The 19132-nt window shown below is 48.6% G+C and overlaps 1 protein-coding gene across 12 annotated transcripts in view; it reads left to right on the top strand.

The window, feature by feature from the left end:
* The window catches only part of SAMD11 (sterile alpha motif domain containing 11), a 299306-nt gene that overhangs the window by 213756 nt on the left and 66418 nt on the right, over window positions 1-19132 (top strand). For all 12 annotated transcript variants that reach the window (XM_065575103.1, XM_042852879.2, XM_042852878.2 and 9 more), the window contains one exon: window positions 13376-13500. In XM_065575103.1, coding sequence (XP_065431175.1) covers window positions 13376-13500 — 125 coding nt within the window. The remainder of the gene's footprint in view (window positions 1-13375; window positions 13501-19132) is intronic.

Below are 19132 nucleotides of genomic sequence, written 5' to 3'. Positions count from 1 at the left end.
CTCTTAATTTGGAGATCAGATGTGTTGGTGCATTGGAAATTGTTTATTAGTAAGGCTACGTTTTAGTCATGAGTATTTTTAGTAAAAGTCATGGATAAGTCAGGGGAATAAACAATAATTCATGGTCTGTGACCTGTCCGTGACTTTTACTGTATACCCCTAACTAAAACTTGGGCGGGTGGCTGCGGGTACTGGGGTGGGAGGTGGGTGGCGCACGGCCTGGGACCCCTGCTGGTGCTGGGGGGAAGTGGGGGTGGCCCAGGACCCCCGCTGGTGCTGGGAGCGGGGAGTTAGCATGGCTGACAGGCTCCCTACTAGGCTCCGTGTGTCTCTAGTGGGAGGGAAGGCCAGGGGGCTCTATGCGCTACTCCCACCACAAGCACCGGCTCCATAGGCCCCATTGGCTGGGAACTGCAGCCAATAGGAGCTGCAGGGGCAGGGCCTGCAGGCAGGGGCAGTGCGTGGAGCCCCCTGATTACTCTGCCTAGGAGCTGCAGGGACAATTGGATCCGGGGAGCCCCCCGCCCCGAGGTAAGCGCTGCCCTGCACCCCAACCCCCTGCCCTAGCGCTGAGCCTCCTCCCACACACCCAAACTGCTGCTGCTGGCCCAGGGGCTGCCCGGCTTGGACAGCCCCTGAGCCAGCACCAGCCGCTGCAGAAGTCATGGAGGTCACGGAAAGTCACAGAATCCATGACCTCCATGACAAACACGCAGCCTTAATTATTACCAGTAGTTAAAAAAAAAACTTTAAAAAGTGAATGAAACTAGAATCCCCGAAGAGTTTAACCCACTCCTGAAGTTACATAACTGCCGCTGTTATATAAGGTTGTTTTCTCAGCGCTCTAGTGATGTGACAATATTTATATTGTGACCAGTCCGGGTTTCCCTTTAATGGCTTCCATAAAAAGATTGTTATTTTCTCTAGCGCAGTCACTGGCTGATTTACATGCCTGTCCCATCCCGGGTGTGTGCTCCAGTTTACGCAGCTCTGAATGACACGCTCTCACTCTTTGCCTGTCGTTAAATGACTCTGACGATGCCACGACCGTGACGCTGTTGTCATACTTAACCCAGCTTTACAAATAAGTGTTTTTTTGGTGGGTGTGAAAGGGGAACAAAAATATCACCTAGTCTGGTTAAAACTCAGTTCCTGCAAGCCCTGGCAATGTCATATCATGAGAACTGCAAACTCCGTGTTTGTTCCCTGATGCATCAACCTGGCTGGGCAGAGAACTTGGCCAGATTAGAACTAGTGTATTTGATATGAAGCAAGAAGCAGCTACAGAGTAAACAGAGTTTGAACCTGTTCCCTGAGCCAGATGAACCATGCAAGTACGCTCCTGAACAGGAGCTGTATCCTGTGAGGACTGGAAATGCTGAAATGCTAAGTGTGTTCTTGAGGAGGCGGGTGATGGAGTGTTTTACATGGCAGACGCCTGGCCACTCACCTGCACTCACTCTCCACTTCCCTTAGCTTAATAAATGCCCTCATGTTCTCCCACTGCAAATGTTGCTGTTACTCATTTTACGTATTGGATTTTATTTTTTATTGTAGGGAGGGGCAGAGGGTCGGGACAGTTTTATGGCAACTGTATTGATCAGTGAAATTGAATATAATCCCTGCATTTGCTGAGTGGTCATTAAGGGGACGGAGAGTCAGTGAAACGGATTTTAAAAGAGAAACTATTCAGTGTTATTTCCTCCCGTGTTACTTTCTGGGTCTCTGTCCTTTTCCAAAGCTGGAATCAGTCCTCCTCCCGCCTGAAAAGATCCATCATTCCTGGACAAGCAAGTCATAGTCTCCTTACCTTGCTTGTAATTTTATTAAGCGTAACCCCAAAAGTTTTCAAGTCCAGTGTCAGCTACAACAGGCCAGACCTCAACTGGTATAAATCTGCTTAGCTGTACTGAAATCAGAGCTATATGTTGATTTGCACCAGCTGAGTTTCTGACCTGATCTTTTTCTTCAGTGGGGAGAGGCGAGATTGTGTGCTGCTGATCTGCAGTGCAGCAAAGGTGCAGTTCACCCCTGCATAGAGGGACCGTGCGCCATTTAAGTCTTCCTTGAGCCCTGTTTTGAGCATTTAAGAGGTGCATTGGGCTTGTGTTGGCCTTCTCTGCAGAGAGGAATAGGGTCTGGTCCTTGCAGGGATGCAATGCGTTTTCTATTGCCTCCCTGGTGCTGGGGGGAATGAGGAAACAGATTAGGATTTTAAACAACTTTTGCTCATTTCTCACCCCTGTCACTTTGAGCAGCGCATTGAAAGTCTCACCAGACCCAGCGGGCGCCTGGCTGCCTCCGCTAGAGGTGGAGACTGTGACACTGATTTATTTTTTGGTTAATTGTCTCCGTCCATTAGTCCTTTCATCCTTCTCCCTGTTAAAGACACTGCTCGCGGCCAATGCTGGTAAATGAAACGCCTTTAAAGGCACGGCTGGAGGTTTGAGGTCCGAGCGCCCTGAGTGGGAAGAGTTTGGTACGTCTCAGTCCGTTTCTCTGGCTGCGTGGTGCACACGCTTTGCAGGAGCTCCATCATAGCTGGCCCTTCATTGGCTGCCTACTTGTCCGTCTCAGCCAAGAGGCTGACTTACCATTATCACTCCCGGATAGCCCCCTGGGCTGCAGGACAGGATTGTGGCTCATTAGCAGGGCAATGCGGGGGGCCTGCTGCCGCTGCTCATGCAAAATCCTGAGCAGCCTTCAACTCCCAGCATAACTGACGGGAGTTGGGGGCACCCAGCACCTTGCAGGATTGGGACCTTCGTTAGTTAATCATCTGGGTAGCGCTTAGATAATAGAAGGAACTTCAGAATTGCTCAGTACTGCTGCCCTTGCGGCTCCCGTTCTGTGTATAATAATCGAAGGCTTGAACTGCCCATCCAGCACATTGCATGTTACGTTAAGCCTTGCAAATAATTAAATGCGTGGTTCCCCCCACGCACACCTTAAGGCTGTCTATGATGTGTGACTGACCACTGTACCTCATCTTCCACTCCACTCAGTCAGTACCATTGTAATGACCCTAACTGCCTTGTCTTACAACCCCCCAGATATCTGGCTCGGGGGCGTGGTGCAGCGCCTGTTTCTGCATTTCCGTCTGGCTGCAGTGGGCCAAATTCTCCTCTCTGTTACACAAGGGCAGCTGCCTTAAGGTCTGTGGGTCATGGACCAGCATAACTGCAGGGAAGGGGAGTTGGCACATGAAGTCCTCATTCCGAACTCTCTCAGCCTTGAATTCTTCATGATGGGGACAGTTCTGGGGAGGCCTGTGGTTTCCAGTTGACGGAAAGGATTTCCAGCCCAAAGAGGGAGAGATTCAGGTTTTTAAACTTTATTTTCTCCTATTGGTGGTGTTTCTTTGCAATTTTTTGTCAGTTTCCTCATTTTCCCCACCTGGGCCTGAGCAACTTTTGGCTGTTTAATTTGTCACCCTTCTTCGGGTATGTCTACACTGCAGACATGCTTGAGCTAGCTTTCATCTATCTAGCTCCAATAACAATAGCAATGGAGCCGCTGTCGCATGGGCTAGCTGCTTGAGTGCACACCCAGGGTCCCTGATGGGTTTGTACAGCCAGTGGTGCTGGGGTGTCACTGCTCTGTTGTTGGCGCTAGGTAGATCCAAGCTAGCTCAGGTATGTCGACACCTCTGATTGCAGCGCAGACAGATCCTTAGACATGTTAAAACCTGCTGCGAGGATGCTGCCAACGTTGCCTCCTCTAGAGGTAACAAGCTTCTTGTCAGAGGAACAAAATGGATTTGGGGCAAATACTGATCAGTTGCGTTGATAGAATGCCCTTTGCTGTAGCCGCTAGGCAATGATTGGGGCTGCTGAGATTCTAGAAAAGAATCCGGAGAACTTTGTGCCACCGTCTGCCAATCAAAAGCCTTCCCTTTGGATTACGTTTCCAGCAGTAGTGCCTCTCAAGCTTGTTTTCCTGTAAACGGTGGAGCTATCCAGTTACCACTGGTGGACCATTATGCTGCCATTACAGAGGGCCTGATCAGACCAGTAGGCTTGGTGGAAGACAGACAACCTGTTAGTTCCATTAATCGTAGACAGTGCAGCAATCAGGGCATCCACGGGAAACGTTAACAATGTTTTCTTCATCCAGCTGTAATGTTTGTAGCCGCAGTTTATTTGCATGTCTCATGCTGCTGTTCCCAGGGCCCTGAGGGCTCCTTACAGCAAAGCACTGAGAGGCAGCAAGTGAGGTGCTCTGCCGCTGCTTTGTGGGTTGTGTCTACGTTGGATGGGTATTCATGCACCAGTGACTGGGCTCCCAACCTCCTATCCCAGCATTGACTGGATTTGCTGTAAAATCCAGGATGGCTTTTCTCAAAGGGAGTGGGGAAGGCTCTTTTTTGGGTTAGTCTGAAGACCTGATGTGGAATCTGGAGGGTGTATGTATTGCAATGACTGGCTCAGGTGATGTTCTCTTTGCTCCCAGGGCAATACACGAATCATGCATTTTTCATAGCCTAGTTGGGTTTCTCCTTTGGTACGAGGCAGATTTAAGGGAGAGATGCCTCTCGATTTCCTTAACCATCTCCTGAAATGCTCTTTCACAAGAAATCTTGCCGTGTCTAATCACATTGCTGGGGTCTTCGCTGCCTGGAGGTTATAAGGTTATGCGAATCATCAGGGTTAATGGCCTCTGAATGGTGTTGATTGTGAACACTGTAACGGAATGGTAAATGTTCAGACTGGCAGATGTGGGAGAGACTGGCTACGAAACTAAAGAACGGCCTTGCTCCTTGCATAATCGCTTACGCATGTACAAAGTGCACTAGTGTAAATGACGGCGTGCTCGTTGAGCTCTAGGAGGGGGTGGGCCATGGGGTGGGCAGTGGTACGAAACATTGGCAAGAGAGCTTGCCCAGGGGGCCTGGCCCTTTCACCTGGGTTTGTTCTTGCTGCGCATTCGGGAGCTGGCTTGAAGGAGGTTGGCGAGGGAGCACCTCTCTCAAGTTGAGCCTGATTGTGCAAAAGGTTGTGAAGGAAAAAGACCTCTTTTATTTGCTGACATTGGAAATGAGTGGCTCTAAAGTGCTGAGTGCGGATCATCAGCGGTCTCCATTTCCTACCTAGCATGAGCGCTTCCTTCCTTCCTTCCTAGGGCTGTCACACTGTTTTTCTTCCTTCAGTCACACTCTCTCTTCCTTCCGAAGGATTTTCCTTTCACTCCCTCTCTAGTTCTCTCCTCCCTTCTTGTGAATCCCCTCTTCACACTCAGGCACTTTTTTCCCTTCTTTCTTAGTGAGTTCTACTCCCTTCTGCCTTCCGCTGAAAATCTCCTTCTCCTTCCTTTCCCCTGAGGGGTGTGAACTCCATCCTTCCTTTCACACACACTCTCTCTTTTACTTCCTTGTTCGTTTCTTAGCATCCTTCTCTACCTCTTTACCTTCAGCCCATATGCCCTGTGTCTCACCATCCTACCCAAGACGGATATGCTATATTCCACAGCCTCTCCTTCCTCCTCTGTAATGCTTACTAAGCAGCCTGTTTGTCAGGAGGGAAGGCACAGCACTCTCTTACTAACTGCACTCTAGCACTCGGCTCAGCCTGCCTTTGCTCAGGTTTCTGGGAGAAGCTAGTTCATACCGGCCATGGTCATGTATTAACGTCGTCACTCCCATGCTACTGTTACATCGAGCAGAGCTCCTGCTGAGAAGGTGATGCTTCCAACCCTGCTCCAAACACAGGTGAACAAGCGGAACTGGGTCAAAACTTACCTGTTTCCCGGGCTTTGGGTTTATTTGCAACAGGAACGTAAAATCCAGTCTGCCACCAGCTGGAAGTAACTAGAGCTCAGCTGTTCTACAAGGACAGCAGCCCTGATGGTTGATTGTGTAGCTTCAGCTCTGCATCTCACTCGATCCCCAGCTAGAGGGGCAGTCCCAGCTTGACCTTTTCAGCGTCACGGCTTCCGGTTGCACCAGGCACTCCCTGTATTGTGGTGAGCTGATTGTTTGTTTGTGGCTTATCAGTCACTTTTATCACCGTTTTCCTGCATTCCCGTGTTCTTGGTAAATGGATGCCCGGGCCCCAGCTTCGTTAGGACTTGATTGCCTGCACCATAATAATATCCAGCCACTTCTCCAACTGTTGCTTTTGGCAGCGAGTCAGAGCCTAGCGGCTGAGTGGAAATCCGGTCGGAGAGAAAGTGGTTTGCAAAGCATGGGATGCTCTTTGAATGGAGAAACTGACGAGGCTTAGGAAGGGCCGATGTATAGGGTGCTTTGCAGAATGGTGACCTCTCTTAGGTTACATGGAAAAGCATAATAGCAAACGCATACACAGCACCATGGCTAGCATTACACCTTGTTGAAATAATTTCCGTGTGAGGCCAGTTCATTACCAGGGTCTATTTGCAGAGGGCCCTTGATGATCATTCCCCTCTATTCGACATTGGTGAGGCCTCACCTGGAGTACTGTGTCCAGTTTTGGGCCCCAGACTACAAGAAGGATGTGGAAAAATTGGAAAGAATCCAGCAGAGGGCAAGAAAAATGATTAGGGGGCTGGAGCACATGACTTATGAGGTGAGGCTGAGGGAACTGGGATTGTTTAGTCTGCAGAAGAGAAGAATGAGGGAGTATTTGATAGCTGCTTTCAACTACCTGAAAGGGGGTTCCAAAGAGGATGGATCTAAACTGTTCTCCGTGGTAGCAGATGACAGAACAAGGAGTAATGGTCTCAAGTTGCAGTGGGGGAGGTTTAGGTTGGATATTAGGAAAAACTTTTTCAGAGGAAGGTGGTGAAGCACTGGAATGGGTTACCTAGGGAGGTACTTCCTTAGAGTAAGGTCAGGCTTGACAAAGTCCTGGCTGGGATGATTTAGTTGGGAATTGGTCCTGCTTTGAGCAGGGGGTGGGACTAGATGACCTCCTGAGGTCCCTTCCAACCCTGATATTCTATGATGCTGAGTTGGTCCTACATGGATTTTGTGGTGTCTCAAGATGCCTGCCACGTTTCCCTCACTTTTATTAGGAGGGACATTTTCATGAAGACAGGATCTCAATCCTTTATATAGCAAACAAGCAGCAGGTGAAAGGATGAAATTCTCATCCTTTGTAACATCGCGTTCCTATCCACAGCAGCAAAGTGTGATGTCACAAAGACAAGATGATGGATTCAGGCGGAGAATGAGCAACAGAAGTAGGTCAGTGAGAACTGAAAACAACTGAGGGTTTACACTGTCCTTTGTGTGTGCCTTGATCCAAATTTCAGATCTAGGGCTGGGCTGGTTATAAAGTCTTGCTTTGAGGCCAAATCTGGGCTAAGTTTTGAGTTCAGATTAAAAAATCTTGAAATCTCACAAGCCTGTCATGAGATTTTGCACACACACACCCCCACCCCAAATGGCAGAAATTTCACAAAATCAGCTGATCCTCATGAGAGTTTCCACTATCTGGGCTCAGCTCTCATGGGAATGTTCTCTTGAGTTTTCAGCAGCATAGGAGCTGGAAAATAGGGAACTTCCTGGTTTGAAATCTGTCTGGAAGCAAACGTGCAGGGAACCTTCTGTCATTTGTTGTGCTTTGGATTTGAGTGTCGAGCTTCACCCATCTCTGCTGAAAGATGGGTATGTTTGCAGAAGGACCAAAGCGTGGCCTCTCTATTCCTGGGCACAGTTGGCAAGCCCTATTATTTTCCACCCACATTCAGATGCCTACAGGTGTGGGTGCTCTGGTTTGCACCCTTAATTTTACTGCAAGGGCAAATTGCATGTGCAAGAGAGAAGCACCCTTTGCAGTCCTGCCCCATCGTGCATGTCTGTGCCCCATGGAATCTTACCGATGTTACCACGGGCCCAGAACTGCTAATTACCAAAACCCACACAAATTAAATATTGCCATGGCAACCTGCAGTCTTTCAGCAGATTGTTTGTCTCCTCCCTGACCTTTCAGGAGAGCGGTATCGTGCTCTAGCCCCCTTCTCTAATCCGGTTTTTAAAATATAATATTATGCTACTGGAAGGGATCAGACCTTTAATCTGATTGTGCATGTGCGCATGTGGTGGGGGAATGGCCGTATTAATAGGCTCCCAGCAACGGTTCAGAGACAAGACAGAGGCGAGGCAGGATGTGATCCTGCTAGGGCTAGAAGTGAACACCTGAGTGGAATTATTAGCTTCGCTGCACAGATGGGGAAAATCCTCTCCGAGGGAGAAAGCTTCCCCCTACTCCCATCCCCTTAGCCAGGGCTGCTTTCTCTTGGAGTCACTGAATTGCATTTAAGAAATATGGAGTTTGGAGTCTGAGGGTTGAACTGGCTTATAGGAGACACCACTGCACCCCTGGTTCATGGGAACTTGCCGATTACAGGCACTGGCAGAGTTCTTGTTCATTTAGAGAATGACCGTTGGTTGGTTGTCCCCTGCCCACCACATCTTTATTTATTAATATAAAAACCTATGTATGTGTTATGGTTGCTCCTGCTAAGATCAGGGCCCCATTGTGTTTGCCATGGGAGATTCCAGTCTAAACAGACAAAGAGCAGGAGGGGATACCGGGGCACAGAGAGGGGAAGTGATGCGCACAAGGTCACATAACAGGTCAGCGATGGAACATCAGCCCAGGTTTCCTGGCTCTCAGCCAGTGCCTTACCCACTAGATCACACAGCCTGTCTCATTGTGGCCTAAATCCCAACGTGCTTACCCAGATGTTACTCCATCCTTGAAGCAAAATCTTCACTGGCTTCAGTGGGAATTTTCCCTAGTAAGGACCAAGTGCGTGTGGATTTAGTGATTCGGCCCTTTTGGAGCCATTCCCAGAGGCAGTTGAAGAGCAAATTGGTTCACGTGTGTGCCGGGGCAGCGGCTGGCCTTTAAACCCAGGCTTTGGGAGAAGCCCACATTATCTGAGCCCTGGTTAATATCAGCAGGCCACCAGGCTGCAGTATGTTAAAAACCAGTTCAGAAACCTGTCTTCTAGGTGAGGTCGCTGCAGGTTTGACTTGCCTGGTTCTTGCTTTCCAGGAAAGGCATCTCTTCACCCAACGTTGGCTGACCCTGTTGGAGCCCTGAGCCAGTGAATTGTTAATTCCTTACCCTGCCTAGTGCCCCCAGTGTGCTGGGCGCTAGGCTGACACCTGCCAAGAGGCAGCTCCTGCTGCAAAGGGCTCTTAGTCTGTTGTAGCTGTGCCTCTTGTGCATCATTAGGGGGACTTGCACGCTGCACATTTGGGGCCCCGATCTAACTCCCTGTGCGCTTGGTGGAAAGATTTCAGTAGGAGCTGGATCCAGGCCCCCGAATGTCTTGAAAGAGAGGTTGGGACTGTTGCCAGGTATATTAAGAGTGGGTGGAGGTGGAGATGCTTTGAATTTAGACACAAAGTCCCATTGGGGGAAAGGGTAGGCCATATTGTCAAATCTTCTCAAAAAAGCATCCGGTTCCTCTGGCAGGGTGTGATGAAACACACCTGGGGTTTATATTATGGGCACGAAGAAACAGGGCCCCAAGAGACTGTTTGCTTTGCTTGTGTTCTAAGGTTGGTTCTCACTTTTAACTGGCTTGGCTGTATGAAAGGGAAGAGATTATGAGGGCACATCAGAAGGAGGGGACTCGTATAACGAATCCATGTATTGTAGACTAGCTTTGTCGCCCACACACTGGGAGCTGGGGCTAGAACCCATAGATCTCAGTTGCTTCCAAAGCCAGGACTCTACCACCTGAGCTAAAGGAAATGTCCCTTAAGAGGCAGCAGTGGTAGGTCCCTTATCCTCTCTGTGGATCATCCAGTAGAGGGCAATAAGCTCTAATGCAGACGTGAGCATAGCCAGTACATTACAGTAGATATAGGTCAAGAGGGAGCACGGTATGTATAAAAATGTGAGGTATATTTTTGTGGATAAAGTGGTGAACAGGGGGATTGAGCTTCCAGTCACGGGATGGAGGCAAATAGCATGAACATTTGTAAATGCCACATTGAATGATCATATAGAATCTAATATATTAAGGGCCCAGCCCTGCTCCTCTTAAAGTCAAGGGATAAAATCTCATTGACTTTAATGGGGGTGGGAATGGAAGAGATATTAGTCATTTTTGAGCTTCAGAGAAGCTGTCTACATTTTGGGAGTTCAGAAGGGTATTTTCTGAGGTCAGTGTTTTCTCCCGCAGATTAGCTCTGGGTTTTCTGTCTGCCTCTGTCACACACAGGGTAGAGATGGCAGAGCTTCTCCTAACCGTTGCATGCACAAAGATCCTGTTGCCTTCTCTTTGTCTTGCATGACCCTAGAAAGCCTGGTAGGAGCTGGGCAGAGCCTCCCCCAACCAGATCCTTTAATAAAGGTACCGTTCATGAATAAGAGGGGAAGATACCTCCTTAGACACAATGGAATTGTGCCCCATGGGAGACTTGGCCTGCAGCATTTAAAGCCTTCCTAAAATAGCTCCTAAGTCTTTACCAAAAAGAAATGTAACTCAGATGTCCATAGAAACATGGGAAAGCACCAATTATTGTTTATATAACTGTAGATCTAGGAACCCTGTGCTAAACGCTGTACAAACACCCTACCCCGAAGAGCTTACAGTCTAAGACAAAAGAGAATGCCTGGGGATAATTCTCCCCATTTAAAGCTGCCCCAGCCCCCTTCTCTGGTACATCAACTTATTTTCCCCATAGGGATCAATTCATCCTCAGCTGTGGCATTTCAGCCATGCTACATGTTTTACTAGGATCCCATCAGATTTCACAGGCTGAGTTGGGTCTGTTCAGTACAATACTTGCATTGGTAACCCTCTCAGGAGCACATCCCTACCTGCTCTTTGAAGTGCTGGTGGTGATTTCATTGGTAATTTGATGCCTTACCATAGTGCCTTTCTTTTTTCCTTGGTGCTGAGATACTTTTTTGAATCTGTGGTCCTGAGTATTTTAGGTCATCAAAAAACCCCTAGTGTATTTTGAAAGATAGTGCTAGTTCTGGGGTAATATTTCATTCCACCTAGATTTCCCCTTGTAATTTACACTGAATATAGTTTTCTGCTTTGCTTTCTTCTTTTAGAGCAGTGGTTTACAACCTGTGGTCCATGGATCCCTGGGCGTCCGCAGACTGTCTAAGGGGTCTGAAAAAGGTCATTGTTACCATAGACCAGTGGTTTTCAACCAGTAGTCCGCAGATCCTTGGGGGTCTGCAGACTGCATCTTAGATTTCCAAAGGGGTCCACACCTCCATTCAAAATGTTTTAGGAGTCCGCAAATGAAAAAAGGTTGAAAACCACTGCTTTAGAGTCATGCAGTAGTGTTGCTGTCCACTGTTAAAACAGTTGACACGCTCCATCTCAGAGGCAGCTGCATTTCAGGGGTGGATAAAGTGATCCCTAGGTATAGTTTTGTAGATATGGCCACATCATTGCAGTGCTCTGGACTCCTTCAGGATTCAAGGTGCTATTATCCCATTTCTCTCTTCCTACTCTCTGCCTTTCTCTCTCTCTGCTCCTGCCCATCCCACTTCCTTCTCCACTCCCCATAGTGCTGATGGCAGCATTTATCTGCATTTGTCCTCTGTACCCGGCATCCCGTTATTGATATACATGATTATAAAGAACCGATAATCACTTCAAATTAATCTCATAAATGATTTAAAACACCAAAATATTTGCATAATACATCTTAAAGGTGGCAGCTCAAAGAGGATAAGACTCAAAACTGCTTGGGACAGGGGGAAAGGGGCTTCCCACTCACCTGCGGACTTGCTTAAGTAATTAGCCTTCTGCTTGCGTAAGGGGGAATTTGCACTGGTTTAGTGGAGGAAAATAAAGCAGTGGATGCTAAAAGGCTTTGAGATTTTGGCCCCGAGATGGGAGGGGGGGAGTAATGGGGCAGATGACAGTGGCTGCCGAAGCAAAGTCTGTTTTTGTCTGCTGCATCCTGTGAAAATCTGGAGCCAGACGCCTGCTGAAAGTACCTCTGTCTAAAGACTTTCTGTCATAAACTTATCTGATTAGCAGAGAGCTAGACGACAGATTAGCCCCCGCTTCTCCACTGGGGATGGGCTCTTTGGAGCATTTGAGCAGCTCTGTGGTTTTTCCTCGCTCTGATGGCCAGGGGGGTGGTGATGGGGGATATTTAAGGGGAGATGATTGCTAGGTAATTCTGCAGATAATGCACCCTCTGAGTTGCCCTGGTGGTCACAGGTTAGGACGGTCTCCTCCGAGCCAGCGAGTCGGTGGTCATGTGCTGTGTGTCGCAGACACACAGAGCGGGTGCACTGGTCATGTGAGTAACAGTTGTAAGGGACCCTCTGACTTTCTTTTTTTCAAATGCCTTAAACCAGATCTCACGGGAAAAAGTTATCGTCCTTTGGCTGGAGAGAGGACGGAAAATAGCTACCGTGTTTAGCATAGGACAGGCACTCTGTGCTAGAGACATTGGTGGTTTAACATACAGCATTAAACAAAAATAGATGGAGAATTTCCAGTGTTGGCTTCTAGACATACATATGTATATAGAACTTTCTCTCTCTCTCATGTGTTGTATATTGTCTGTATTTATGTATATCCATATCTGCTTCCTCTCTATGTAAGGTATGAAAACAGAAGGTTTGTAATACAGTGAGTTTGCCATCTTAACTTAGTACTTGCTACTGTGAACATTTTTGCTCTCTCTCTTTCTCATGCATTCCGTATGAGGGTAAAGAGAACATTTTAAAAATATTTGAGCTAAAGTGAGCCCACTTTGACGCAGCTTTGATGCCAGGATAACAGTCGAAATAATATTTAATTGCTCACTCTGTGTGTTCTTATCCCAGAAGGAAGGAGTAGTTATTTTGGTATCAGCTAGACTGATGGGCTGAAAATAGGACTTATAAACAAGGTTGTATTCTTTCACTCTGGGCCACAACTGTGGCTGAATCTATGGTAATCCTCTGCATATAAAAATATTATGCAAGAAAGTAAAACAGACACACACACTCACACTCTCTCTCTCTCTGGAGGAACTGAAAACCTAGCCAAGTAGCTGTCTGTTAACTATCATCCATCTGTCAATCATTTGAATTCCAAGTTTTTGTCAGTTCTTGAGTAGTCATGCCTCTTTCTCCGGCACATTTCTAGGTACTTGACTTGGGCCGTGTGTTCTGGCAAAGGGGAGGCGGGGGTGCTGGCCTCTGCAGAGCTCTTTGCTGGGCGCAAGCCCACTGCTTGGAAAGTGCTTTACTCTACAGGGGCTTCCCCTCCCCGAAAATGGAGGAGGTTGCCTAGGAACTTCAAGTGGGGGAGGGAGGGAAAAATCTTCCTCATAATTCAGAAATCTCTGGGGCAAACAAAAAAAGACGTGCGCACGCACGCACACACTCTCTCAGACACGAAAATCAATTATGGGATGGTAAATAGGATATCCTCAACTTGGCGTTTTTCTGCTCTGTTGCAGCCGTGATAACGACCTCTCCACCATCATCTCCAACCTGCATCAGAGCCGCCAACTCGTTATGCCAGAGACCCAGAGTCGCTGTGAATTCAAGAGAAACAGCATCGACGTCGGCTTAGGAGCAGCAGGTAAGCAGCCAGGGCGCCTGGCTCTTTTGTCCTCATTCGCTGGGAGGAGGAAAGTTCCAGCTGCGGCTTGGGTTCGGTTTGCTGATTTCCCTCTTTTCTCCTCTCCCCTCCCCCACTTTGGCCAGCCGGCTTCATTAAATTTCAGAGCAAGGCACGCGAGTCTCCCAGTATTCGTGGACAAAGATGAACATGGAGGGATATATATATATATATATATATATATATATATATATATATATATATATAGTAAGGTTCAAGTGATGCGGTCGTGTGAGATTTCAGCTCTGTTTTATTCTCAGATCTAGTGGTCTGTGTTAAAATGCAGGGGAGGAGAGCACTCCAGCAAAGAAGTGAAATGTCCCCGGGGTTAGTGGCCAGTGATGCAGAAAGGCCTGGCGCGGAGAGCACTGTTTGATTTGTAATTGCATTAATCAGAGGCTCTCCATGCTGCCTCCGTCCCTGCCAACTCTTTGCAAGGATAGTTGCGTGGCTCAGTACTGCTGCCTGACCTTACGGAAGTTCACCTGGCTTCCCCTTACTTCTCGTGCTGAACCAGAGACGCTCCAGGAGAGCCGGGCACTGCACCCCTCTGGATGTCAGCATCAGGGAGGAAGTGATGGGCAGGGACACCCCGGTGGTGAATGTGCCTTAGTCAACAAGTGGGGCCCTGGACACCGGTGACACTGTCAGTTCTGTCTGTTTCTTGCAGAATCAGTGAATTTCTCCCGCAGGATGGTTAGCGGCTGGGAGAACCATTTGGGGTTTGGGTGGCTCGTTAGCCCTTGCCATTCGCATCTGAGAACCAAGGCTGGTTTCGGATTTCACTGACGCCGGTGCCAATCCTCAGTCACTTTACTCACCAGAGTTGCTCTAGGTTGACGCTGATGTAGCAGAGATCAGAAATCCGGACATTAGACAGAAAAGGGGCCACTCGCTCCAGTGTAAATCAGGAGTGACTCCACTGAGTCCAGTGGTAAGTAGAGGAGAATCCGGCCCATACTGGTGTGTTTTTAAAAGCTGCCAAGTAGGGAGTCTTTTTGGGTTGTTTTGGACGGGTTGTGGTCCCAACAAGCAAACGAAGCTTTACTTCTCAGGAACTCTTGCTCTCTGAGCGGTGCTATTTAACTTGTTCGGTGGGGTTTTTTTTAAACCACTTTTGTGAGCAGGGTGTTGATGTTAATGTCTTCTTTAACGCTATAGCTTTTGGCTGTTCGTTTGGGCCCTGTCATTAAAAGGCAGATTATTGTCTTTCTGTTTTTATTCTGCTGGTCCCCAATCTGCCAAAGTCAGAATTTAGATGCATCTGTGTATGTTATTAGGGTCTTTGCTTGAAAGCCGTGCATTTGTGCGTGCATGTAAATCATTGGCATTGATTATGCAGCTTAATCCAGAATCTGGTTTTCACTGCGGGATGCAATACAAAATGAAGGATGCAGAGGGTGGGGGAGGGGGTGTGTGCACAATAGGGAAGGTGCAATACTAACAGGTGCAGCTGGTCTCCTTCGTTATGGCTAGCTCCAGCTGCCATTACAATTAATGGAAGGATTCCTGGTGACGCAGGTGGGAGCTGCCTCAGGCCCTTGGGCCCCAATTCTGCCAAGCACATAAGCATGTGCTTGAAGTGCTTGGCTGAATTGGGGCCTTGGTTTGCTAATGCCTGGGTGAGTTGCCAGTGCAGCAAAGAAAGCGAAACAAACTCCTCCCATGGAGAGAGCCCAATGCAAACTTTTCAGATGTCTCCTCCCCAGCCCAGACGCCTGCTGACTGCTGCTGGCATGGGCTGGTGCTTGGTGAGCACAGGTTTGCAGAGTCAGTCCCCAGTATGTTCAGAAATGGGGAAACCAACATTTTTAATGTGAGAGGCAAATTTCCTCCAGGAGGAATTTTAATGTGTGAAACTGGACATTGACAAGACGAGAATTGGCAGTGGCTCCCTTCCGCCCAGCCCCTGCCCCAAGAAGGAGCTCTTTCTTCTCAGCCTGGTCAGACCCAATGAGAGGGGTTAAACCAAAACCCTAGAGATGTCCCCCCCCCCCCGGGACGTTGGGGGGAATTTTAGACCCTGATTTGAATTTAGCAGGTTGGCCCATCTCTAGATAATGGGTTGAAACAGGGTCCTGGTCCTGAGCTTTGGGGAAATTTGGGTGTTGGGTCCATGCTTTGCAGACTGGGAGTCTACATAATTCTACCCAGATGGTGGGCACCAGCATTTAAAATGTGTGATACTCCTCCTGTCTTCCCGGCCGCATCCCGGCACTGCTCCACAAATTACTCGGCAGCAGGTGCATCTAGGAGGGCAGCTCGTAGACTTCACCTTTCGGCTGGAATCCCTCCTTCCTTTGCAAATTGCACTGACGGACCTATCTCTGAGCTGTATTCTCCTGCACTGCTGCAGCCAAGAACCAAGGGGCTGGCTCGAAACGTACCTATGTGACCATAAGTTGATGGAGACAGTGCTGTCTAGTGGTCAGAGCCTGGGATTTTGGACATCCTGGGTTCTCTTCCCCTCTCTGCCACTGACTTTGTGTGTGTGACCTTGACCAAGTGACTTGGTGCCTCAACTGACCTCATTTGTGAAAACAGGCTTAATACTGTTTACTTTGCGGAGAGGTTGCCAGACCTAATTGAGGCTGATAAAATGCTCTGAGATCTGTAGCTGTGGAGAGGAGCAAAGTGTGCTCTGTTTGTTCTCAGCAACACGGAATGATGACAAGGGAAACAAACAAAAAATAATCCCAACCCCCCCTCCTCCCCTGGAGGCATCCAGAATCCCAGAGGTGAGGAAAGGCCTGGGCCTTGATTGATTGGGTTGGTGTTAGTGCAGTGGCAAAGCCTGGCTCAGGTTGTATGGAACGTGTGAGCTATGAGAGAGAGGCACTGAAATAGGCCTGTGTTTCCTACAAGGAGGGACAGTGAGAGGCCGCTGAGCACGGGACGGCGCCTTTGAGGATGGGATGGATTCTAACAAGAGTTGACCAGTGGGGGAGGAGGTGCTGGGGGAAACTGGGAGTATGAAGGTGGGGGCAGGAGGGTTGCTGTGGCTCCACAGGGGCAGTTTAAACCTGATCTTCCCTGCTGTTTGGAGGCAGGTCCCTTGTAGGAACCATCTCTGCCCAACTGGGAGCAGAGCCTGACAGCTGTCTCTACACCACCTTCCTGCTAGCAGATTCCCTGATGTGGCTCAGACAGGGTCAAAGGGAATGGAAACTCTGGGCCCTGCAAGGAGGAAATGCCACAACTGATTTACCACCTGTCTTGCTTTAAACTGAGTGCCGGGTTAGCCTGGAGGCTTAGCTGGTACGAAATCTACTTAATAATGATGAGAGAAAATAATGTTGAGCGCTCCCTGTGGTGGTTGTTTATTGTTTGTATCACAGTAGCTACAAAGATCAGGGCCCCGTTGTGCTAGGCGCTGTACGTACACATCGTAAGAGAAGTCGCAACCCCAGAGAGCTTTCAGTGTGCATCCAAAAGACGGAGAAAGAGTGGGGGAAAGGAGGTATTGTTAACCTGCCTGTGGTAGATTCTGGCCACAGAAGCTGCAATACCATATATAAAAAGAACAGGAGTACTTGTGGCACCTTAGAGACTAACAAATTTATTAGAGCATAAGCTTTCGTGGACTACAGCCCACTTCTTCGGATGCTGTAGTCCACGAAAGCTTATGCTCTAATAAATTTGTTAGTCTCTAAGGTGCCACAAGTACTCCTGTTCTTTTTGCGGATACAGACTAACACGGCTGCTACTCTGAAAAAAATACCATATATAGTGTCTTATAGTTCCCCACAAAGGTGGCGTAGAGGGGCAAAATCACTTGCCCAGGATTATAGGGCAGATCAGTGGTGGAGGTCTCCTGACTGCCAGTTCCCCCCTGCTCTCGCCACTAGTCCTTGTTATTTCTCCCCTGCTGGCATGCAGGGGTTGCAGTCTGACTGCAGGGATTTTACATCTGGGGTTGTATTTTCCCTGTGCAAGTGTTCCATGTGTGTGGTGAAGACAGGAGGTTTGTACAGCACCTGGTCTCTGGCTAGGACTCCTAGGTACGACAGTAGTGCAAATAATAATACTAATAATAGGAGATCTGGTTGCGAATCGCTCACAGCTTAACTCTGTCTGGTTCTTTCCCCTTTTCTTGAACCTTGAAAACATAAAACAAGGCAGAACAAACCCCACCTGCAAAAAACAATACTCTGGTCCAGCTGTCATTTCTCAGCAAGACAGAAAGGGCCCCGAAAAGGCAGGTCTAACCCAGGCTTTTGCAAAGACAGCAGAAGAGGAGGCCGAAAGGCGTGTGCTGATAAAATCTAATTGCCCTATCGATTGGTTTCAGAGCCACCATTGGCAGCAGTAATGATTGAGATATTCTTATGTGTTTGATGCATGTTAGCTGCATCTTGCTGCTCTGGCCCCACTGGGGACCTTCAGATATTACGGAGATCTCTTAATCGTGGCGCAAACCTTTGTGTGCTGGATCCGCTGTCCAACACAGAAGATTTATGATAATTATTATCAGTGCTGCGCTTGGATTTCTGCAGGAGCCAGCCTGGTGCCCTGGGTTCCAAGAAGGAGCTGCCACATTCACACTTCCTGGTCATTCACTGGCTCGTAGAATCCATCCCCGCTCCAGCTCAGGGTTTCCTCCGCCTCCCTCCCTTTTCTTGCTAGTCTTCGTTCTTTCCTCCTTTCCTGGCCGGGCTAACACGGAGAGAATGAAGTGTGGGGTAAAATCCCCAAGCCCCACAGTGTGTATATCCTGCCCTTCAATGTGTGTATGTTCTGTTAGCTGTACGGAGAGTTATGCTCATGCACCGAATGGGGGTTAGATGGCTAACGCCTCCATTAGCCCCCAGCCCCCGCAGTAGGAAGAACAGATATTTCAGCACCTGTGTCCCCCTGTTCAGCAGCCGGAACACAGGGCTTCCCATTCAGAGGCCCTTTGAAGAACGAGGCTGAGGCCAGCAATCCAGATGTGCGGTTAGTGAATGTTTGGAGGGAGAGGGAAGTAGCTGTTGCGAAGCCCAAATTTAAACTCCAGGCCCTGACTGTGCTCTGTGTTGTGACGAGGTAAAGCTAGAGTAACTCGCAGGCCAGCAGAGTAACCCAGACCAGAAGCTTGACCCCATGTTCTCCAGAAATGGTTCCCAAGTCCCCTGTCACAGTCAGTGGCCCCAGTTCCACTCTTGGTAACTGTTGTGCAGATGGAGCAACTTTCCTGAGCTCAGTGGAGTCACTCTGGATTTACAGTGGGGTAGAGAGCGCTCATGGCCCGGGGACTTTTATTTAAGCAAAATACTAAATAATAATCCAGGGCCAGATCCCCTCACTCTCCTCTGCATTGCTCAGCCCCTCCCTCAGTGAGCAGTCCCCTTGGAATAGTCTGCTGGGCAGCGTGAGGCTGGCAGAATCAGGCCCTAAAGGAGTTTGACTTTGAAATAGGCTCTCGAAGGGGAAGAGCTCTGTCTCTGCCCCCCCACACAGCACCCCAGTTCATCGGGTTGGTTGATGGCTTGGCACACAGGCACCCCTGCTCAGCACTAATATTGGTGATTTCTGAAATTGAACACAAGAATCGTTGATTCTGGCAGCAGCGAACGCGGCATAGACAGGGGCATTTAAATCTCCGCTGGTTGTG

The sequence above is a fragment of the Chrysemys picta genome, chromosome 21, assembly GCF_011386835.1.
Source record: "Chrysemys picta bellii isolate R12L10 chromosome 21, ASM1138683v2, whole genome shotgun sequence".
NCBI lineage: Eukaryota > Metazoa > Chordata > Testudines > Emydidae > Chrysemys > Chrysemys picta.
The sequence above is the reverse complement of the archived record's forward strand: the minus strand, read 5'-3'. Positions and strand labels throughout refer to the sequence as shown.